Source organism: Parambassis ranga, chromosome 18, assembly GCF_900634625.1.
Source record: "Parambassis ranga chromosome 18, fParRan2.1, whole genome shotgun sequence".
In the NCBI taxonomy this organism is placed as follows: Eukaryota; Metazoa; Chordata; class Actinopteri; family Ambassidae; genus Parambassis; species Parambassis ranga.
Genome location: NC_041038.1, coordinates 5954872 through 5980169, shown reverse-complemented (window position 1 = coordinate 5980169; position 25298 = coordinate 5954872). Strand labels below are relative to the sequence as shown.

Below are 25298 nucleotides of genomic sequence, written 5' to 3'. Positions count from 1 at the left end.
TTTCACATTTGTAATAGTAGCAGTAAACATAACAACAAATAGCAGTGGTTGTTTTAGGCAATCACATTTAAAGCAGAGAAACTCACAGCCTTCATAATTAAATTGTGGTAATGTCATCAAGCCAAAGGGTTTCGCTGTGTTACATTTGCATTTAGCATGCTAATTTGCATTTAAATTCTTCTTAGACCAAAGTCCAACAGTGTTTAGCTGTTAGTACTGCCTCTGACTATATGTCTGAGATGGTTTCATGTTAAAGTTAGGGAGAAATAAACAAGCATCTGTGGGGGGAAAAGTTAGTTATTGCACAAGAACAACTTTTAGAGCGACACTTAGATCCCAGTTTTATCTCCTCACCTTGATGCTTAGGATGTGTGTTCCACCTTTGACAAGCTCATCTGCCAGTTTCACATAGTAGTCCAGGGAGTACTTCTGCCTCATTGGGTCGGAGACGTCTCCTGTGTACGAGATGGCGGCCTCAACTACGCCACCTGCTGATCCAGCAGCCTCCATACCCAGCAGCATGTTGGGCAGGTAGTTCAGGGAATCAAAGACACGGAAGATGTCCATGCCATTCTCCTTAGCCACTTCGCAGAACCTGAAGGAAGGGGGGGGGGGGGGGGTTATGTTTCTGTCAGACAATTTTTTTTTCCCCCAATCATGCTGTCAGACCTACTGTAAACTGCCAGATTATCACATACGCATACCATATAATGAGTTTGTGTTCATGCACAGTGCACTCCAGATAATGGTGTAAATCTGGGTTGGGATAAGCTGTTTATATCCATCTCCATATCACTGCTCATAAATATTGCTGTACCTGAGTAATTTCTGTATTCCCACTATTTTCATGAAAAGTGGGCTTACACAGCCTGCAGAAGCCCACAATAACAGGAGAGAAGTGTATACGCGCCTCATTATCTAAGCTGCTAGTGGTAAATCCCTCTTATTATTGCCTTGGCCCCGTTATCTTAATCAGGTTTTTCATAACTAGGCTGAATACTTATTGTAGCCATGTTACTGTGAACTCAATTTACACACAGTAGCAGCTTTTGTTTTGGCAAATAAACACACATGATGTGTCAGCTAATATGTGCCAGTTCAACGTCTGCATGTTACATCCCTCCCTCTGCACAGTGTACTGTACTGTGACTATGTAAAATGCACTTTAAATCAATTAAATAAAATGGAATTACACTTTGATTTGATTTACTTAATGAAGACGCTCAGGTCACTTGGCTCCAAGCTGCCATGCTAAAATTGTTGCGGGCGACTGGGTGACAGAGAGCAGGGAGGATAGAGGGGGAGCCGGGCAAACATATCAAAGCCATTAATCACAATGATGTGCAAATTTTCAATGGCACTCCCCCTATGGGACACTGAGAGTGAAGAGGGAGACGAAGAGCAGCAGGGGCACAAAGAGGGAGTTAAAAAGAGGGACGTCGGTGTGTAATGCTGAGAGATGAATGGAGGTGTAAGTAGAGAGAAACAATGACTACATGATAGGGGGTGCAAAAACAGGGAGGATAAGGGAGGTCTGTGTGTGTGGCAAAGAGGGAGAAGGGGACAGCTGCATTAGTCATAAACTAGCTCCTACTAATTTATTGGAGTTGAAGGGGAATCACACTGTGTGTCCTTGTCGGTGTGTGATACTGAGGTAAGTGTGCATTTGTATATATGACTCATCCACATCAGCAAGGCAACTTGTGAATCCACTTGGAAAACAGGTGTGTGTATGCATGTGTGTAGGCACTGCAGAGTATTTATGGCCTGAAGTGCTTCACTAGCATACTTCTGTATCAATGGTGTAAGTCACCGAGCAAGCTGGGAGCCACAGGAACACATCAGCCAAATTGACTTGACTAAACGTGTGCATTTGTGTGTAGCTACAATATAGTACATTTACCAGGAAAAGGTACCTGAAAACATAAACATTAAGTTAAACAAGGGGTTAAATATGAATGTTGTATAATTAAAAACAGTCTGTAGGAAAAATATTTCATTATAGCAGACTGTTTTCTTTCGATCTTTTTAAAACAAAGACACGCGTGTCCTCCGTTGTGAAAAAAAAAGACTCATATGTATGGGCTATTCTAGCATATTAATGCTCATCTATTCCATAACCATGTCTGGCTCTGGCACAAAACAACCACTACGTTAATGATTTATTCGCCTGTTATATCTGGGATGCATTAAACGTTCACACAACAGAGTACGTGTGTTGGAATGTGTCACACACTACATGTGTGCACAGTGCGTAGGCTAAAATAGGACTTAGTGTTTTTTTATTTTAAACACATGCATTTAACACAGTTCACATGCAATCTGGTCGACCAAGATGAATTTAAAACTGAATAGACAGAGACTGAAAGTAAAATTAAAATTAAATTAAAAAACAAAACAAACAAACATCCAAAGTAGAGTGGCTGGCAAGGAGCCTTGCTATAGCTTCATTACAATTCCATCTGGTCTGTATAAAAGTGTACACTTTATACTGGTGTTTGAGGTTGATCTTGATTGTTTGTGTGATAATTCACAGACAGAAATAACATTTAATTTTTTAGTCATGTAATTTTCATACAGTTAGACAGTTAGTACAATTTATACAGATAGAAAAAAATTAATGTATGAATTTGATGGTCATATATGTTGTTGCCATGGAAACAACCTAGGAGGGCATAATATGAGAGTGAAAGACCATAATGTAGAACGAGAGTCTTATTCAAATTTTCAACAACAGAATCAATGGAAAACCCATGAGGCTCCTCCTGTGTTATGTGGGGTCTAATGCATACATTAAGCAGTACAGTGGGGTATATTAACAGCCCTGCTGTATGTGTGTGTATTCTAGATGTATACACATTCAATCATGAAGGAGCAAACTAAGATGAAAACACATGTGTCTTTGTGTAACTCACTTGAAGACAGCGTTGTCAGGGTAGTTGGTGTAGCCCACGGCGTTGGCCCCTCTCAGCAGCATCTGGAAAGGGACATTTGGGATCAAAGCTCTCAGCTCCTGAAGTCTCTTCCATGGACACTCTGACAGGAAGCGCATGGCCACATCGAAGGTAGCACCTACACACACACACACACACACACACACAGGTCGCAGGTTATTTCATCTGCTAATCTCATCCGTTATCCCAAACTTTGATCTTGTCGTGAACATAAAAAAAATAATCTTTTAAACTTATCCCTTTCCAACAAACACACAGCTATAATAAAAAAATAAGACAATAATGGACGATGAAACAAAAATATCTGATGATAGTTGCACATTCATTGTTCATTCTAACGCTTTCATCAATTCTTTTTCAAGTCACTTTTAAAATCTCAGAAAGGATCCAGTGGAAGTGGCAAAAAAAAAGATAGCAATCTCTCATTTCCCTTTCTGGGGGAGTAGATTAGCGATTCTCATACCCGTTTATCATATCAGCCAGAAATATTGAAGCCTCCAGTGGTATTCTGCTGATCCAACACTGTCATCATTAAATTTCATTTTCTGAGCACTCATACATTTGGACATGGGGAGAATACTAAGCACAACTGCTTGTTCTTACCCTATGAGCAGAAGGGTTGCCCTGCAAAAACCCTGCTGCTCATCAATTTAAAAAGATTTTTCCCCCTTCTGATTTGGGTTTCAGTCTATGTCGGCATTTCTCAAACTGCTTGGGAGCGGAAATGACTACCAGCAATGCTATCTGATGTTTAACATATTAGTATTAATGTTTCATTGCATGTGAGGTATAAAAAACATGAAGCTGGGTGAGAAATTCATCCGGGACTGCAGAATCTAATAATTTGATAACATGAATGAAGACTGACAGCTGGTGGGTCATGTGGGACATCAGGAGCAGGCCTTGCAGTAGCCTGCCTTCTTTGAAAAGTGGAACGTGGAAAGTAAATCAGACGGATGGAAAGAAGCCTTGTAGGGAATGCCCACGACAGCCATAAACTGGGGCAAACACTATACTAGAATAGGCATTGTGGAAATACATATGTTTAATGTTTTATAAGCATGCATGGTAAGATACACCTATACCTCACTGTTACTTGTTAATCCACAGTTGCACGGTTAAACTTCTATTTCATGTGAATTAAGTTGGGCCCGTAATGCACAACAATCATTATCCATCACTGAAGTTACACAAACACACACAGCATTAATCTGCATTTTTGCTGAAGTGTGCGATCATGGCACCACTGCATGAGACAGTTTTTCCTGCCTGATCAATTTTTATGTCATCTGAGACTCCACTTTGTTGCTCTGGTTTGGGTCTGCATCTACCTTTTATGCTGCCAGACTGTGTGTTTGTGGGTCTACTGCAGCGCGTTCAGACGCTCATACCGACATGATTACGTACAGTAATTAGGAATCAACCGCATCCCTATCTGATAAATTAGCCAAGCGTGAAACAGATATGACGATCCATATAGACACATTATGTGACCTAGTTCATTTTCCTGTATCTTTCATGGTGTATGGAGGGACGCTATATCAGGAAGGGACTTAATCCTCAAAGGGCCTTCACAGGCCTAATCTCTTCAATGATTCATTCTGCCTCTAAGCAGCTGAAACATGTGAAAGCAATATTCCCCATCTAAGACCGCTGTGTTAAAAGCAATTCTTGCATAGGGACAATGTATCTGGATAACAGTGTTCAATACATACATGGTTCACCTCCCTCTAGTGATTTAGTTTGGTTTTAAGTTTTGAGTGTGATACACTCCATCACAGATTCCTCTGTAATAAAAGTGCAATGTATAGGGACCTCCTATCAAGAGAGGCACAGTTATCTCTCCTGTGGTCATCAAGAGATTTAAAGGCACTGTTAGACAGCGTCACTGTGGGACATAATGTGCAAGGGCTGAACTTTTTACAGTGTAGTACTCTAATTTGTGTTTCACAACCTAAATCAATATGAGGCGAGAGCATGGCTCATGGACCTCTGGGACTTTAAAAACAGGGTGAATGAACGAAATTTAACAGTGAGAATGGGAAACAGATACAGTATATTATCCTGAAAGCAATGGATATACTGTAAGAGGTTACAGTCTTCTATTAATGAAAGCAGAGTGTGTGAAAACAGCTGTGTCTGGAAAAAACTTTTAAACTCCTGTCTTCTCAAAGAGAATTACAAGGTACACATTATATACCACAGTTTGCCAGAACACAATTAATCCATTTCTGAATATGTACCTTCTAAATGTCATATCATCTGACATGAATCATATGCAATGCAGACATGAATTGGAAAGGAGACAGACACTGCCGCAGCCTCCTATTCTGTGATTGTACTTCTTGTCTGTTTGAGATGTGGCGGCAGAATTTCATTGCAAGGATCAAGTCGAGGATTACAAGGAGTTATTTAAGTCTTTTTGACTGTCTTTCATCTCAAAAATAAAAAAAAATTACAACCTAAAAAGTGTTAAAAGTTTTCACCTCAGCCAAAATTTTAATGCAAACGTATCCCTGTGTGAGGTTCTGGGCCTTCGTCTAGCTGCTAAGTGAGCATACTGATAATTGTAAGTGTGTAAAATAAACAAAAAACATCTCATTAAAATTAATGCTACAACACAATGTGTCAAAAGGCTTGGTGGCAGACTCTCTCACTCAGTTGTCTAAATACTTTGTTTTTCCTACTCAACTTGCCTAATTAGAAATTTAAATTATTACCATGCACAGGAAGACTTGAACAAGCATTATTACACTGAAAAACAGCAAAGTTGCAGGGGAATCTCTTTCTAGGCTTTACTCTGCCTTTAAGTGTTTCAACAGTTATGAGAAAACAGTTTCTTGACTGATCAGGAATCACTGCTGCCTCCAGAGCGTTCTCGTCTGAGACTCAGACATCCAACTTTTCTTAACTGTGAAAGACAAATAAATCGTGCGCTCCTCAGCCCATTACAAAATCATTCTGTCAGGAGATGTTTAAATTGCTCCAGCTCGTGTTTTATACCTGATTTCAACGACGTATTATTTCTGCTGTTACATAAATGAGAGGGCGACGAAGACATGGTCACTTTAACTTCTTTATAAGGATGAAACACTTCAAACTTCAAGAGCGTTCGTCGATGTGAGATTTCAAAACCTGACTCCCACAGCGATTCAGACATTAGCACTTTATGAAAGGGTTGAGCAGTGAGACACACTCGCTATTCTTGTTGCTTTTTTGAACTGGATTAAGTTCAGACACCAGATTAATTGACTGTATTTATGCTTTTAATAAAGAGAAAGGCTAAATTAACAGCCTTAGTGGAACTGTCTGTCATTTAGAAATATTTATATAACAGAAGCTGCTGTCTGTCTGACTTAAACATGCTGTACACGTATGTGTAACCATGGCGTTGATGTTCCCATTGTTTCTAAAAGCCTGAACAACTGCCTCACTGTAATGTGTATAAACTTACTGACACTACAGTTTAGTTGTAGAGTCTTAAGCTAAGGCTGAGGTTACATGTAAATAACGGTACACACCACTTTAATCTGGTTCGAAACTTTTTGAAGTTGTCATATATGAGAAATTGAAATCTTCAAAAGGCATTTATGTGCCACAGTCAAACACTTTCCTCCTTCAGCGCTGGTTCGCCAAGTCATATACGGAGAGAGCCTTTCCCAGAATGTATTTGACAATTTTCTTTGGAGTGAAAGACTGAGTTTTCTGCTTAAGACTTGCTTTAATGTGACTGCTCAAACACAGCTAAACTGAATTCATATCATCTTTTTAGGGTCAGTCTCATAATAACATCACAATATTCTGGATGATGGAAGTCTGGAAGCGTTTAAGCTCTTTTTATCGAAATATCTTCTCAGTAATTTAGTTTTGCTATAACCTTTTTATCTGTTCAAACATGAAATAAGTAGACAGTTACTTAATGTGAGGCCTGCTCAGAGTGCTCTCCCACAGTAATGAAATATATTGCTTTCCTTCTAACTGGTGCAGCATGATACCAGGAGGAATTTAATCTCAGGAAGGGTTTACAGGAGAGGAGAGGTTTCACTGGAGACCCCCCCACTTCACTTTGTTCCACCAGTATCTAAGGATGAGTCAGTCACTGAAACAGAACCCGAAACAGAACAAGCTTTTGTTGTTTGTTCTTGTGATCTGCTCAAAGCACAAAGAATATAAGGACAATCACTCTGAGTAGTTTACTCTAATTGAGCATTAAATTAAATGTTTCAACCTCAAGAGGTTCGCTGGGCATTATCTCTTCCACAAATGTGCGTACCCTTAGTGTTCAAAGCTTCAAACCACTGAAAAATGAATTTACTCTTTGAAAACACCTCATAACATTTACACATTACATAGAACCATTATCAAGCAGTGTTTATAATTGTCCTGGTTGTCAGGTGTTCAAACATGATGGACGTGTTTTTCATTCTATCCAATTTCAGAGTAATTGCATATCTTCCAGCGACACAATTGAACTGCTCATGTTCAAAGAGTTTCAATAAGGTGTGATTTTTCTCTGTTGATTGAAGAGCAGAAAAAAGGTTCAATCATTGACTATTGAGCGAACTTACTGAAGACTGACATGCAAGAAGAAACGGAAGGAAGACATTATTTTTTATATTTCGAACTACAAAAACAATGGAGTGCAATCACTGTAATCTATGAAACATGGAACTGATCTGCAGTATCAAAGGGGAGAGAGCAGGAAGCTCAGGCACATTAAAATGGATGCGCACATACAAAAGGCTTTCATTAACATGATAGCAATCAGAACTCATGATATTCTTTGGATGCGTACTTGTAGGAGTGTGGGTTAGTTAGGTTGGTTCTTCGCACTATTTTACTTAAGGTTAGGTTACATCATTTAAACAGGTTTGCCGAAAAAACAGAAGAGTTGGTTAAGAAGATACCATTACCTTGTCTGTAAGGAAACAAGAATCAACTCACCTCCCCAGTTCTCCAGGCTGAAAAGGTTGCTGAAGTTGTGGCTGACAAATGGTGAGATCTTCTTTAGGTCATGGGTTCGAACCCTGGTAGCCAGGAGTGACTGGTGAGCATCTCTGAATGTGGTATCCATCAGTAACAGGCCTTGGTGGGCGCGAACAGCTTTGGCAAATCCCTCAGGACCGTCGCGCAACAACACATCACGGAAACCGATTGGTGGGTCACCTAAGGCAGAAAAAGTCAAGAAAAATGAGAAACCATAATATAAAATAAGATGTTCATAAGCCTTGACTTTAGTTACTGCCTAAGTGTATAGACAGACAATAACTACATCAAAAATCCAAAGTAAACTGCGGTGCTGACGCACTCTACTCTCTTTAGCCATGTTGTTAACAAGTCTGGCGCTTGTCATAACTTCTGCTAATAGGGTAGATGCTATCTCCTCTCACTGCTGCTCCTATCGCCCTCAGCTCAAGAGATCAGCTATAAAAGAATACAGGCATATAAGCTCAGCAGCCGGCTTATTAGACACACCACCCACTGATTTGTGAAAATGGATTGCTCCCGCTGACAGTGACTCATATGGCCATGATTTTCTATATAAAGTAAGCAATTTAGTGAAACAAGAAATCCAAGTGACTGTGAGGGTGCCAGCTGAAGGTAGACTGGTGCCAGGGTACTGTTTGTAAATCCTGAGTTATCTGGTCCGTGACCTTGTTTTAGGCCCCCAAAATCTGCACAACAGCAGCAATCAGAGAGGTGTCATTTTGCAAATTTGAATGTGGCATACATTTTCAGTGTGGAGGCAGCACCAGATGGATTAGCTTGAAATGCTGCATTTCTAACCTTTTTTAATTTATTTATGACTAATATTTCACTTTTCTATATAAAATCTCACCCATGACTGCACATCCAGCAGGAATAAAGTCACGATCCTGAGGAATACTAAATAAGTAAGGTTAGTGCCTGTAGACACAGACATGGTACTTAGACACAGTTCTACTTTAAACAAAATACTGATGTGCAGCATCTTACACTGCGTCTCAAATGGCATTCTGTGTTCATACTTGCTATTTTGAAATGTGTTCAAGCTGTCAAGTATGATAACATGCAGCAGACTCTGAGTCCCTGGGTGAGGTAATCAACCTGTTAAACCTGAGTGAAATGTTTCAATGGTAGCCAGCTTGGATAGAGAGAACAGAAACTCATTTTTAAACCCGTGGAAATGGTTAACGAGGAGGTTGTGTCTATACTACTTTTGTTACGCTCTATATATTGAAGTACATATTATATTGTGAAATACATCACAAGTTGTAAAGTCAGTAGACTTCTTCTGTAGAACAAAAGTGAACAAATTTCATGGCAATCTATCCATGCTGGGATACTTCAGCATGGACCAAAGTAGAGGACCAACATTCACCATTAACAGAACCAGTCAGAATAGGTAAAACAAATAGTTACATAAGCTGACAGATAAACCAGGTAAAGCACATGGCATCCATTAAAAGCGTTTCTGTAAACTTGCACCGTTCTGCCCCCAGGGAATGAGGACTGTTAGATCTATATGAGTGTTTCTGGAGAGCCCAGACTAAGTACCAAACAGCATGTGACCGAGGCCGACCAACCTGACCGAGATGTCACGCAGTACTCCAACATAATAACTGCTAAAAGCATCCACGAGGACAAGTAAAAAATTGCTGTGGAATCCACAAGACAAATAGTGGCATTTGCAGTGTAAACCAACTGTGTGGTCCCCGGAACAACAAATGGACACAGCTATAACAAACCTTTGTTCTAATCTTTCTCTCTGTCCTCTCTGCATTGCAATTAAACATATGCACAACCTGAGGCAGTAAAATATTGGAAGCGGAATTGGGATCTATTTTTGCTGTGGTGTGTACAATCATCAATCAATTAGACTAGTTAATGAGGTACTAGCTGCCTGCTTAGATGTCCTCTCTCTGTGTGCAGTTGAATATTTTCTCTTGACCTTTTATCGTTGTGCCTCATCCCTGAAAACAAATGATCTAGTTATAATTGTCTCTATGGTCTGCATGGACAAAATGAACTACAGACACAGAGAAAGCATTCGTTCACACATACCAACAGACATACAAAATGAGCTCAGGCAACCTCGATGATCTCTTTCTGTGAAGTCATGCTGCTGAAGCAAATGGATGCAGACATTTGAACTTATCGAGCTCTAAGGGCGAAGGAAACACACACATAAAAAAATGATTCATTCTCAAAGACTTCCTTACTCTGCTGCAGTCTTATAAATCTGCTTCTTGTGTTTTTACCACTTTGACACATGTGCCTCGACACAATGCAGATGAAATGAGGGCGTGTGTACTGGGACCACTCTGCCTATGCATAGAATAGCCTACGCATGTCACACTTTCCTAGAAAAACAAGCAGATTTGCATTGCATTGCAGCGGGCAAAAACAAAAAACTAGTAAAGAGATACAAGTCTCAAGTGGTTGCCGTGCTTGACAACTGACCCACTTACGTACAAATAAGCATTTGCATCGAAAACACCTCACTCCTACTATTCAGCTTCTTTACCGTCACACTCCTCTGTCTCCCCAGTTGACGTCTTTTCATACCTCTTCCCTTGACATTTTTCACCTGTCTCCTCTCTTCATACACTCCAGCTTCTCTACAGCAGCTTCCCAACAGGAGTTAATATGCTTGAACAGAGTGTGTTACAATGCAGCGCTCAGAGATATTTCTTTATTCATTCCAGTGTAAAAACATTAGCAGCTGTTAGTTGTATTGTTAACTGGCAGGTCCAGGTGTTACTGCTAATTGATTTATTAAAGTGTGAATAGAGTAGCCAATCATTTACCCCCTACTCCTTCACAAAAATAACAATAATAATAATTTACATCCTGCTGACAAACCTTCAACAGGCAAAAAAACTGCATTATTTTCCCTCCACACAGCTGCATGTGATGAGTGTAAGCAAAAGAACAAAGAGTGTGCTGCACACACACACACACCTCTAAAAAATATCTTCAGAAAGCCAAATTTAAGACTCTTTATGACTCCTTTTAAAGCTGCCTGAAAGTGAGGTGCGTATCTAAAGAAAAATACAAAGCAGCAAAAACACTTTGTTCTGTTTGAAGATGGCTAATGAAAGGATCTGGAACTACAAACAGCCTATAAAGACAAAAAGGCGAATGTTAAGGCATTAAGTCCATGTGTGTTTGTATTATTCCTCAATTTTAATCATTACAATGGAAATACGGGGCAGGGAGGTGGGAAAACTGTCCGTCATTTTTATTAGTCATTCTTCCTAGAGCGAGCTCAGTGGCATCTGGTGATTAACCTCTAGATGTCCTCCATTAAATAAATCCAGACAATAATTGGAACAAGGTGTACTTCTACAGCATCGATGAACCATCAGCAATCAGCCTTCACAGGGAACGTTTCACACTACAAATCCTAATTAGAAAATAATGGCCCCTGAGTACTTAACAGTGTCTGTCAGGACACCCTTGCCCTGTCTTTCAGGAATAACTTCATCTCAGTGTGGTGTGAAAACCTTCAAATTCATCCTGCTTATGTTAAGATGTGATATTTTGAGAAGTCATTCTGAACTCCATGCTGCTGAAAGATTCATCTGCCTCCCAACTCTGTCATCCATTTTTCGATCCATATTTCCCCACCTGCCACCTTTCCTCTTATCTATAGGGATTATACACTGTCCAAGCTCTCTCTGTTTTTCTTTCATAACCCCTCTCTCCTTCCCTGCCCCCATCCCTCGCTCCATCCCTCCCTCAACAGAGTGTGATAATACAGGCCTAATCCCTCTCTCTCTCAATCCCTCCGTTGAATGAAATAAAGGATATAAGCACATTACAAATCTCATTACTAGGCTTTAGGTATGCCTGTGTGCATGCCTGTGCTGCATACAACTACCTCATCAGCTGCTTACTGTAGGTAGGTAAGTGGGGGTGTGTACACAGAGGGGGTCCATCTATAGAGTACAGTCTGTGTTTGTGCCAGTTGCTGAGATTTTTTTTGTGCACACACGTGTGTGACAAGAGAGATGGACAATGACAGCTTACAACACAAGATTTGCACAAGTAAGACAAGTGGTGGGTAAGCACGAGGAAACACACTCGCTCACATGCAGACGTACATAAACACCGCACATTATTCTGTTCTATTCGGCTCCTTTCCGTTCCACTGTTCACGCTTTTTAGATGTCAGATTTGGTTAGTTATGCCTTATTATGATTCATATTATTCACATTATTTTGTTATAAATTCATGTTTACTGGGCATGCCGGGGTATGCCGTGCTGAGGCAGAACAGGGTGCTGATAAACATGTCAGATTGATACAGCTGACTATTTTGTTGCTGTCAAAAAGAGCAGCTGCATAAATTCATGCCCGTTTGTACCCCACACACAGAAAATAAACCAGAGAGCAAGGACAAAAAGTGCATTGCTGCAAAATGACCAGGGAATAGTTGTGGCATCAACACATACCACGGTAAAAATATTTAAAGCTGAGCAGATCTAATCACAATTTCAGATAAAGTATTTGATCAATGGTCATAACCATACAAATTTACTATGGTACCATGGTTACTGTTGGTAGAAAAAAACTAAAGCTCCACTCCAGAGACCATAAGTAGCTCATCAAAGAGCGGAGCTTGGCCGCTGGCCTTTCCTGCGAGACTACAGGGGTGTTGGAGCAGAGCAGGATGAGAAGTGGAGAAGTTCTGCCATCGCAAACAATGAGCTGCACCCTCTCACTGCTGTACTCACAGCTCAGCAGAGCACTCTGGGCTAAAACCCTTTTCCTCCCCGAGTGCTAAACTGAGTCATTTAGGAAGGTCTTTTCCGCCTACAGCAATCAGACTGTTCGACAGCTCATTTGTCATCCGGTGGGTGCTTTTATACAAAGTGCCCTATAGCTCCACAAGTGTTTACATTTTTAGCATTGGTGCCCCTAGGGGAAATGAAACCCCTAACCCGTGCTGTGGCAGTGCCTTGCTAAATTAGTACAAATGTAATAAATTCAGCATAGACAATACATTATAACAGATGACACTGTCGTGTGGATCAACACCCTATCTGTAATCCTATTCACAGTTTAAATATAGTATATATAAATTAGCAAATGTGGGTGCTATAGACACCTCGCCTTACAGACACAGTTGCTTGCAACGTTATATTAATCATTGAATGAAAGAAGTAACTGAGGAGGAGAAACCAATTCTCAAGTATTGCTAATGTATGCATAAACAATTTAAGGTCAGTAAAATGGATGCACGTGAGAGCTCCTCCCCCTGATATTTTGTGACTCATCAGTGTACAATAATAATAACAATGATATGTGGACATGCCCTGAGATAGCTTAATAATATGTGATCAAGCTGACTGGCATACCCATTGTGACAGGTGGAACAACGGGGTCTGTGGAGGAGGGCTTAGCCTTGACTGGGATGGGTGTGGTTGGTCCATTCACCATCACATGACCTGCAAAGTAAACACAAGGAACACAAGTCAGCTGAAGTCTTGTAACAGGTCTGACATATCATAAACTGAGCATTATGAAGTAGCAACCTTGAGGGTGTTATGAATTATAGTTCCTCTTTGCACAATCTTACATTTGTGAGTTAGAGGTATTCAGTACTATCAGACATCCAGGTACCTTTTTCTCTTTTTCCCATGCTGAATAGTATTAAGCTTTTCCTGTTTACACCTAAGGCTTGCTAGAAGGCAGAGTCTGCCATTGTTACATTGTACTCTAATCATATCATTCACATTTATCTGTAGGCAGAGCATTTGCCATCATCACAATAAAGTCCTTCTCTCAGAAAAAAAAAGTGTCTCACATGTTTAATTTACATGCTATTATAGGTCTATTTTGTACAGCTTTGGTGTGAAAGTAATGTGTAAAGGAGAAATATAATAATGCCCTGTTTGCATGGTGCTGGTTAATTAATCAGGAAAATATCAAATCATCCAAAGTAATGAGTAATTTCTAGTGTTGTTGATTTAACACACACTATTTGAGATTCATTTAAAATATTTAACCACCTTAATATTAAGGCAGTTAGCACATCTCAGATTTCTTTACTTCCTGAGCGGCCTAGTGTCATTTTCTGATGCAGGTCTTTGAGTATTCAACACTGACCCAGGTAGTGCAGCAGCTTCTGGGCTCGGTTCTGAGTGGGTTTGAGGTTGAAGAGTTCCTGGTTCTCGTCAATAAACTGGGTATCCACAGTGGAGTGCAGGAACTGGTGGTTGGAGAAAACATTCTGGAGAAAAGGAATGTTGGTCTGGAGACAGAAACAGAGAGAGGAGAGAGTTAATCAGTGAATTTAACACAAACTGAAAACAGTCCCATTTTCAATTTAATCGCTCGAAGAGATAGACCGCAGTTCTACTAATGAAACCATCCTGCTTAAGACCTCAGTGTTAGACATTTGGTCACACAAAGCACACTGCATGTATGTACATGCTGGTAAACAAGTAGCTTCACACAAACCATATTCAATTAGCAACGTACCTCAAATGCTGCACAATCACAGCATAAACAGACATAACACATGTGCTGGCAAGTGGGAGAAAGTCAACTGTTGAAAGTAATTACATTCCATTTCTGCTTTGTTGTTTGTTTGCCTCAAAACTATTCACACGCCAATTAAGCTCTCTAAATGAACAAAGAGAGGGAGAGTGAATGAGAGAGAGAAAAGATATGTAATTGGTGGAGTTAATTTCATTACTTGATTTGCTGATTTCTTTTTTGTACCCTTGTAAGCCTGTCTTAACAATATGAGAGGACTGCTTTGAATTGTTGCAAGAGGCGGGGAGAGTAAATGGGGGGGGGGGGTTAAAGAGGATGAAGAGTGACAGAGAAAGGAGGGGAGCGAGATTAGTAGAAAGAAATGCACATAAAAGAAGAAAAAGGACTGAGAGAAAAGGATATGTTAATGTATTCTTGAAGCGACTTTAAACATGTTTATCACTGTTTTTTTTCCCTAAGGAAGTGAAGGTATGTAGACTGAGTGAAAGATGATTTCTTTTTTGTTTGCAGTTTTCAAATGTCTTGTGCATATGACCTGATTATGTTTGAGTCTTAAGTGACATTTAAAAAGAAAGCACGATCTACACACATACAGCTCAGAGTCAAGGAGAGAGTCCCAGAGGATCCTCCTGGTATTAGGTACAAAGCCCAGAAATGTAACACACACACACACACACACACACCTACCTTGCTACCGCTATAGATAGACTGTAGATGGATCTTTCTGTCACACAATCACACACATGTGTGTTAGGATACAAATTGCCTTTAAGTGTATGCACATATAAAACACAGCCCACAGATGGAGAGGATTTACAGCTGTAATTTGGGTGTTTAGCTGACAGTCAAACCCAGGCTGACTTGAAATAATTGCTGCAGCAAAATCACTCAGGAAATCCCATAATTGGGAGAAGGGAGTTGGGCAATAAACAAACCACACAGACACATACCACATTATAGACACTGAGCGAGAGAGAGAGAGAGAGAGAGAGAGAGAGAGGAGAGAGCAATGTGCCTGGTCAAAATAGAGCGCATGCCAATAGAGCCAAAATAAGATGTGTACAGCCAGATTTGAAAGACAGCAGCAGAAAAGGTCACTTTCTAAGTACGCATGTATATCTATATAAGGAAAAACTTGTTAATATAAGAATACAATGTCTGACCACATTCCCAGCAAAGGAACAGAGGTTTTCATTTTCTGAGGTGTATATAGACACAAACACACATGGACTCCTCCTGTATTCTCAGCCCTCTGCTGCAGTGAGCAGAGCTGGAGAGGAAAAAGAGAGGAGAGCTGAGGGATTCACATGGCTGTGCTGCACCGCCAAGCCTTGGGCTACAAGCTGTGGACTAAAACAAAAAAGGATTTCTGCCCAATGCTGTAACTGCAATGAGACTTCAAAAACCTGTGGACATCTTCTTCCATTCCATTTACACCACCTGCCAACAACCGCAGTATTACAGTATATGCTGCGGCCTCACACACTTTTTCTGAAATCTGGATATTGTTATGTAATTCATTGTACTGGATCAGAATCAAAGCTGCATTAAACAGCCAATTGAAAAAGCCAGCTGGTTGGGTCTGGGTCATTTGGTAAAAAGCACCACAAACATATTAGCTAAAGAACCGATCTGTTTCATTTTATTAAGCGGTTAAAAGAACAGTTCAATTTTTTGGAAAATGTGCTTCTTCCACTCTCATATCTATATGGTAATGTGAAACTACTACAGTTGCCAATTAGTTAGCAGCTAGTTTAGTCCAATCTATCCATCCGTCCACATATTCCAACTAAGGTTACCTTTGCAATACAGCGAGCCCTGACATCCAGGGACTCTGTCTATATATCTCCTGCTCCTCCCAGGGGATCTCCCAGCAGCTCTTAGGCAAACTAGGAAATAATCTTTCCAGCAAGTCTTGGGTTGACCTAAGGCATCTACCCAGTTGGCTGTGCTTTGTAAACCTCTAAATGAGAAGGGCCCTGAAGGCATCCTAACCAGGTCCAATTTTTAAAGATGACAAATCGTACCTAGCAGCACTTCTAAGCTTAGTAATTAACATATTAAATCATGTGTGGCAAATCTTGTTATCATTGGACATGGTAGGCCAGTGTATATGCTAAGTTAACTAGGTCCTAGCTCATATTTTCCTTACAGGCATGAGCAGTGAGACAACTCTCTTAACCTGTATACAATTATGCTTTGTAAGAAAAGATTGAGTGTTAACAAATAAAACATTCCAAGTGTAATTTCAAAGCAAATATTTTGTTAAAAAAATGTGTACTTTTTACTTCTATTGATTTTTTTTATTATTTTTGTTTTACTGGGCCTTGGGGCATTATAACATTTCACCTGCACAAGTGTGGAATTTTTCATTAATTTCTCTCTTTTTGATGTCATCTTCATTTATAATTTATATGTGTAAACAAACTTAATCAGGGAGCATAGGGGTGGAAAGCAATCAAAAGGTATAAATAAAACAGACATGCAGCAGGGCAAGAGACATGGAGTGAGAGACAAATAGCACAGTCATTATTAATGGAAGAGACAGAAATAATGGAGAGAGCAGATAAATACATGGAAGTTTGTCCTTTTTCCTCCCTGTTGTACCAGATCAATGTTTTCATTATCAGGCTGCTCTGTATGCCTGTGGCAATCGCACACACACAGTCCCCTCACTCTTTCTCCATGTTTCCCCTAATGATTTGTAACACACACTCAGAAAAGACACCCACACACTTTGGCTCTACCTTCCTTCTGCCACCTAGGTATCTTTTCTTATTTTTCTATCAGACTTCATCCTGGTCTCAGTAATGTCACACAAACAACAGGGAGTGTTCTTTCATTTGAATAGCCTGAAACAACCACTCGGCTACAGCTTTCAGAGCTACTCGCACAGAATGCAAAACACACACACTGATGACTGTGGCTCCCATTTCCAAATATCCACAATTTGAGGGCTGTTTTAGATTCTAGTAGGAAACTGAACACATCTAGATGTGAATTAATGCTCGTACTGGCTCATAAGTTTACATCCACCCACACTCTCTCAATGTGGAACCCACCCAGAAATCAACTGTACCTTTTCGATACCACTACCCCAAAAAGGATTTTATTATCACGGCACTTTATCACTAGAAAAGTCTGCTTTATAGTCAGCTCTGCTCACAGCCGGTCGTTATCACTCTTGTTGCAATCAGCTTTACTGGCGTTTGCCAACGCAACACTGTGAGCTTAAGTACTGATACACCAGGCTGCTGGCCCGACTGCAAACAGTTCAAACACATGCACTTTATTAAAGACTTGTTGCAGGTCTGGGTCAAGCAATTTATGTTACATTATTTCTGATTTATAAATTAGCACTGTAATGAATATATATAATGTATGACTTGCTCTTGTTTGCTCTGGGTGTTGATTTTCACCACGCATACTGTAGCAGACGAGTAGGTGGGAGTGATGATAGTTTAAAAAAAAAAAACTGGTGTCCAGACTGCTCCTTATTTATATGCTTCTAATATTTTGCAGTTTTAAAATAGCAGTGCCTGACATAGGTGTTTACACCTGCAGGAAAATGATTAGGTGTTTTTTTACAGATCAGAGAGAAATTTACACCTGTCATGTTTTTCCTAATCAAGGCATTAGATTATATTTTAGAAATTACACTAACACACTTTATCCTTAGAGAGAGTTAATGTAAACACAAGTTAAATCTCGCATTCAAGCCTGAAGTCAAGTGAGCTCCGTTACTGACACTGCTCTGGCTGGACGGCACTTTCTGTTGTACAACCCCCTCTACTACTACTCCAACTACACACACTGGGCTACAGGAAGGATATCAACCTAAGAGAGAGGAGGACAAAAAGGAGGCCATCACACCAGCAAAGGGAGCTAACATACATTTGAGGTCAGGGTCGAAGCTTAGGTCAAACTCTGCCCTGTATGCTGTCAAGGATCAATGGGTACAAAGCTCTCTGCAAATGTAAAGTTAAAGGTTAACTCTAAAGCCAGGGATGAACAATTCCGAACAACATCCCACAGACAAGTTTCAAGAGAAGTTTCTGAAGCTGTGCAGTCCTCCATGCTGAATGGAGATTTTTCACTTTCTCTAAGGGGGTTGAGACTACACAGAGAAGACCCATCTACCAAAGATATTTATTTAGACAGATCTAATTGACTAGAATAAGCTTTAGAGTGTGCAAAGTGGATATAGCACAGTTAACTCATGAAACAGTGTAGCAGCCTAATGAAAGGCATTTGCACACCAAGTATGTATATTGTGTCCAAAGTCACAGTTACATTACAAATACTTCATCCAAAACAAAAAGTGGCCACTGCAGACATCAGTTATACCGGCAGTCTGTATTTAGCTTGTGCAAGTACCATGAAATGTAATATATGAAACAGTGCAGGTACAGATTTGGAGGTATGATCTTTGAACATTACAAAAAATAGCACAACACACAGAGGCCAGATCTCCAAACACATCCCTATGTCACACACAGCCTCCCTCAGTGATTAGAAGTTGAATAGGGGAGCTGTCAGGTCATTCATCTTTTCTCTCCTCTCCTCCTCTGTCTCTCCTATCCCCATCTGTCATGCCTTAACCACTGGCCTGGACACATAAACAAGATCAACACACGCACACTCCGCGCCTGAGGAGAGAATGTTCGCACTCACATAGACAAGTACAGGGACCTCACATGCGCACACACACGTATCTGCTACAAATTAACTCAAGAAGACATTTCCAAATTGAATACACACACAGTGAAAATTGTGGCTTTAAACAGCAATGACAAGGAAACGCACACAATTTCAAGCAAATATTTACAATGGAAGACTTACAGGAACCTAAGGCGCAGCACACACAGACAAACGTGTAGAGACATGTGTGGATGAAAGGACCAAAATATGCACAAAAACATAAATTCATGCTGCTTATGTCTCACTTGGCTGATAATGACTCCACTGATTGGTTTGTTAGCAGGTCAGCAGGCCAGTCAATGTGTGTGTGTGTGTGTATGCGCATCACACTCAAACAACTATGATCACATTTCTGCCTCTAACTAAAAGGCCGCTCCTTGTTTGTCTTTCGTTTTTCTCACCTCCTCTGAAATTTACTAATGACTATTCACCACATCTCACACAACTATCCTCACCAAGCTCCAGCTGTCTTTGAGGCACAGAAACCGCTAAAAGAAAAGCAACACATACTCCTCATCTCCGCATTACAAGCAGCCCCATTACAAAGATAATACATTTCTGCATGTCCAATTTCTGCATCTTCAAATTAAATCTGGAATCAGTGTTTGACATTTGCCATCAAGCTTTTTCCCCTCTGTGAAATAGATGAAGAAAATCTGATTGTAATCTTTCCAATAATAACTCCTATCACAACTCTACAGCAGAGCAATTTTCACCTTGCAGTTAATAAAGGGGAGCTGTGGGCAGACATATTTCCATTGTAAATAAGCTAAAAAAAAACTTAACAAAACAAAACTCTTTCTGGGATGATGGGTTTAGAGCACATGTCTCTAAACTCATCTGCACAGTGTAACTCTAGGTATGATCCCTTACTGGTTTCTAAAGCACACTATGGGGGCCTGTTCTTAACTACTACTGGCTCAGTCCTTCAGCAGCATGTTGTAGTTGCCTCTCCATGAGGATGAACTCTCCATGGTGCTGAAATTGCCAGACATCCTAGACAAAAGACACTGATGAAAGAGTCTTTGTACTTGTATACCAAGTATCTCCAGCATGACTACAGGGTTCAGTAGGAAAGAAACATCTAAAAAAGCTTGAGCAGCATACATCAGTATTGGAGTCCCCAAAAGAGCAACAGATCCACACTTACAAATATGCTCCAATGCTGTACATCATACAGAGAGCGCATTTACAGAAGCACAAGCTGATCTGTCAGTTTCTCCACTAGCAGCAGGCTAAAAAGCAAATAAAAAGCTTTGCAGCTACAATTTATTTTGTGTTTAGAGTTGAAGAGACTGACAGTTTTTCTAAAGTGCTCTGAACTATGAATTTAAAAATGGCACTACATGTCAGTCCCAACTGATTTTCAGGGGTTGCTGTAGTTCACGATGATCTCTGGGGACAGTTTAAAGTAATTCTGGGACATGCAGGAAATTGCCAGCTAAAAGAAAAGATGAGATGATGAATGCAGGTAATTCTTCAAGTTTTGGACCAATTTTCCAACAATTCACAGTGAAAAATCACTGTGGACTTTATTCAGCGCTGAGGTTTGGACCATCTGAAAATGTTACAGATTCAGGTGTAACCCATGAATTGTTGATGTCAAAATGAAACGGTCTGTTCAGGTATTAAAAGTAGAAATATTACATCATTATAGTAGATAACAGGAAAGAAGTGTTTGCTGGTGCAATAATAAACATCCCTTTGTAACTCCATACCACACCACAGTCTTTTTGTGTTTACAGTCTTTTTGTGTTTACATCTGATTTACCAACAGATCCTGTGAAGTTCTCCCTCTAGCACATCATTCACAGAATAAGTGTGTGTTGATCCACTCATGTGAAATTTGCAAGTGCTTGTCAAAAATTACTGAACCCATTTTTAAAACTAGTTGTGACTTTAGACCTCCTTAGATCTGTGCAGTGTTTCTTGACACAGTCAGACTCATGACCACCGGGGAAGTTATATTCACCAGGAATCATAACTAATTTCAGCCGCGTCTTCCTCTAGCAGTCTGACTCATCTGGTATCAATAAATGGAGGTGCTGAACTGGCTAAAAAGAATCCCTTCTTAGACTCTTTCAGAGGCCCTGAGATGCCAAGCTTATTAAAACAGACTGATACTTAGAGGTATTTTGGGGATCCTTAAGCAGTAAGTCTGTGACGCGTTAAACGACTTGTGATGTACTCTAAACCCAGAGCGTATGGTCTCTGTTAGCAGGTGTGTGGTCTTTTGTGCTAATTACTCTTGAACTTGTGAATGATCATCCTGCCATCCCATTACAAAAAAGGGAATAAATTCAACCAGAGTAAATGTTTCTGAAAGGATGTAATCAGAGAAACATTATCAGCTATACATGCAGCAGATGTTTATGGTGCAGCCACACTCTCAGATGTTAATATTTCTTAAAATAAACAACTAACCTTCCCAAAAAAACCAAACCACTGAGCCAAGGCCCCCTTGTGAGAGTTTTGATATAGCGAGAAGCAGCAGGGGATCTTTAACCTTTTACCGCCTGTAGAAAACATTAGGAATTCATAGTTTCACTCTGGGATTCAGCTCAATAAAACTCATTACAACCCCTATCACACAGGCCCCTACTATTAGAAAGATCATGGCCTATAATCACATATTTTACTACAAACACAAATGTCTGCTATATGCATATGAGACAGACAGTTTTAAACCACCGTCAGATGGTTTATAAAGAGCTTCCAGAGACAATAACACAAACTACTAATTTTAAAGGACAGTTACATTTGTTTTAAATTATGGCCTGCAGATGGTCTGCAGAGTAAACACTTCAAGCCTTTTTCAACACAGTAACACTCGGAGTTATTGTGTTTAAATAATTCTATCATTGGGATTCTGTGTTAAACTTCAGACGCTCGGCCTCAGCATGTTTAAAAGCTTAACGGGGAACCCAAAGAAAATCTTTTAACAGGGTTAGATGTACTTTGCAGGCCCTGAAGTATCGGCGGTAGGATAAATTTAATTTGGACATACACGCTGCATCATTGCTGTCCACTATTTCAGATTCAGGCAGAGGGGCTCTGATGGAAACGATGTCTGATGGTGGCTGAGTTGGTTGGGTTTTACTCGTGTCATTAGATCTTGTTGTCTTGTCAAAAGAGGGATTTTTTTAGGATTGCTGTGTAGTTTAATATTTTTCAATGAACATGAACTCATATCAGGAACCACTGCCATATTTAGAACTGACAAGCTCAACACAGATGAAAGGCATATTTTTCCAGGACTGAAACATGAAATGTGCTCTCTTGCTGTGAGACCTCACAGTGTGTGGAGACCCAGAGTTGTGGAAAACCCATATTACCGGATACCTGCACAAAACTCTTTTATTTCCTTTCAAGGGCAGATATTATGGAAAATCTGCTCAACCATTGTTTCTGAACAGCCCCTTAGAGCTATCATTTAAAAAAAATCAGAGCAATAATGTTGTGAAATGACTCAAAATTCCTCTGAATGGATTTGAATGTCTCCCTCTGCTTTCTCCACCTTGTAGCCTCAATTAGCAGCTAGCATGGGAGTCCACCAATTATCTGTCAGCCATTTGTTTCTTTGGCATCCTAAAATATGTTTACATACTCAGTCATTGTTTGCTCACTAGTGTCCATTATTATAGCAAACATCATGTCATTATGACAGTAACAGTTGGGGTCATTGGGCCATGCAACAGACTAAGGATGAATTTGTTAAGCACCGTCTGCTGAATCACCAGACACACAATTACACCTATGTGTGGATGTTGATGAGCCCTTGAGGATTGCATTGAGGTATGATCTCATAAGAGCAGAAGCCTTGCTCCCTCTATGCAAACAGATTGAGTCATCTGAAGGTCCACCATTTCTCATTTTATTCCCTCACATGCTCACTTCTTTGTGTTCATTTTGATGTTTTTTTTTTTTGTTTTTTTGTTTTTTACAAAGAGCAACATGCAGGCAATTGTGGCCATTGTTTGTGAGCTTCAAATAGTGTGAAAATCTGTGAAACAAAAAGCAAAAAATTTATTTGTAAATTGATTAAAAGGCAACAAGTAACAAAAACAGCTATGTAATCCGTAAATGTGCAGTAGAGAAAAACGTTTACAGAGTGGATAAAGCTGTGACGATAAAAAGCATTTCTAGTTGTGACCTTCCCTTATAGCTGAACATGGAACACTTTACTGGTCTGAGGACTGATGGACCTGAATCCTAAGTGATGTGTCACTTCTAACATGTTTACATCAGGGAGGACAAGGCCACATGTTCATCATGTGCAAGTGCTTTCAGTGAAACACCCACTCTGTTAGTGCAGTGTGGGTGTCCATAAGTACATGTACTGCATGTCAGTGTAACAATAATGTCTTGCCAGTGTGTGTAAAATGGGATAACATAATTGTGTCTCCAACAAATTTTACTGCAAATTCCGGAAGTTAAATTGATGTTTAATTTCTACAAATGTGTCTTGCTGATACCATTCTGGGTAACTTTCCTTGCATAAAATCAAACATCGACAATGTGTCATATAATTACCTTACGGTTACTTTAGGTGACACACTACAAAAGGGAGAGCATGCAAAACAGGATTCAGTGACTCATATGTTGCTACCCTGCGATGAAAATAAAGCAGCACATCTCTTCTTATCACATTCTGTATGATGCTGCTAGAAAATTCAATTCAGTCCGTTTCCATTTACCATCAATGATAATGGCCTAAAGTCTCAATACGGTTCTGTCGAAGTAATGCATCTCATCTAATGGGCTCTCAGTATTGACGACTGTCAGTAGTGAGTGAGTGAAAGTGATTCATCCACGGTTTTGCACTAATAAATATTGAGCAAAGATAGATGGACGTCTATTTAAAAAGCGAACCAAAAATTGAAACGTTGACTCAACCACTATAACCATCTTTGAGGTTTCCTCTTTATCTATAGCTTAGTGTGATGCCTTAAATGCTAAGACATCCATAGTCTCTATTTTCAGTCACTAGGGGAGTCCAGAAAACAAAATGACTAACAACCACCTTATTTACAGAATGTGCTGATTTTCTCAGCACATAACATCATGCATTATTTAGTTGAATGTTCTTAAAGTCTTATTATAGTTGCCTGTGATTTTCCTGTCAGTTTTGACATTTAGGTTTTCAACCTGCTTTGATTAGGATTCCTGCTCCTCTTCTTGCTTCTGCGTGAGTTCTTATTAGAATGCAGTCATATGCTTGCATTCAACACCGTGTGCACTGACCGTGGTGCTGAAATGACTGTCTGGCAGCTGCAACTCACTAAGTTACAGACTTCTATAAGCCTCAGCAGCAGAGGGGAAGCACAGGTGAAACATGGCTGTGTTCCACTAAGTTGTGCCAGCAAGCCATGCCAGTGGCTAACATGAGCAATACCAGTGCTGTGAAACTGCCAGACCCAAACCGAGAGCTGCCATTTAATAATGGTCTTAGTTACACCTGCATTTAACAAGTCAAAATGTCACACTGTGAGAAATGTCTATTAGCTATGTTTACCCGCACAGCCAATAATCCAATCCTAATGCGATTAAGGCAGTAATGTGACTGAGGTGGGGTCCATGTAAACAACATGCTCTGTTTCTGCTAATGCAATTATTCTGATAGTCAGAATAAGCTTGATAGAAGAAAGCTATGTGCAAATTTAGTTGTATTATTTAGAGGCTGCTTCAGTCATGTAAACAACTTAATCAAACTATGACTCTCTAGAGTTTTAATCGCATTTTGCAAAGCACAGCATGTTTGAACTGCGGGACAACACACATCAAAGACTTTCTCTCTTTGTGTTTAGTCTTTACGAGGTATTCTCTAGGTGACAAACTGGCACACTGAGGAAAAACATCTATGTACGTGATCTACAGAGTTAAAAGAAGAACTCAAAGAAGAGTTTTACTGTGATGTTCAAACAAGGACAGCCAAAAAATATAACCATGGAAGCCTCTTACTCTAACTGACAAATATACAGAGCTACAGTTCTCCACAATCTAATAATTATGTGCTTGTAAATCTGTCATGCTTCTCTAACACCGAACTAATGCCAAGAATCTGCAGCTTATTTCATGGGAAAACAATCAACAAACAAGATCTCATTTGCAATCGTTTCATTTGCACCTCCCTTGCTTTGATTTTGACTTCTAC

The 25298-nt window shown here is 39.9% G+C and overlaps 1 protein-coding gene across 2 annotated transcripts in view; it reads right to left on the bottom strand.

Annotated features, from left to right (window-relative positions):
- The window catches only part of pcxb (pyruvate carboxylase b), a 223082-nt gene that overhangs the window by 30606 nt on the left and 167178 nt on the right, over positions 1-25298 (bottom strand). For both annotated transcript variants that reach the window (XM_028428835.1, XM_028428837.1), the window contains 5 exons: positions 14051-14195; positions 13300-13389; positions 7899-8120; positions 2916-3072; positions 355-595 (listed from right to left, as the gene is read on the bottom strand). In XM_028428835.1, the coding sequence (XP_028284636.1) occupies positions 355-595; positions 2916-3072; positions 7899-8120; positions 13300-13389; positions 14051-14195 (855 nt within the window). The remainder of the gene's footprint in view (positions 1-354; positions 596-2915; positions 3073-7898; positions 8121-13299; positions 13390-14050; positions 14196-25298) is intronic.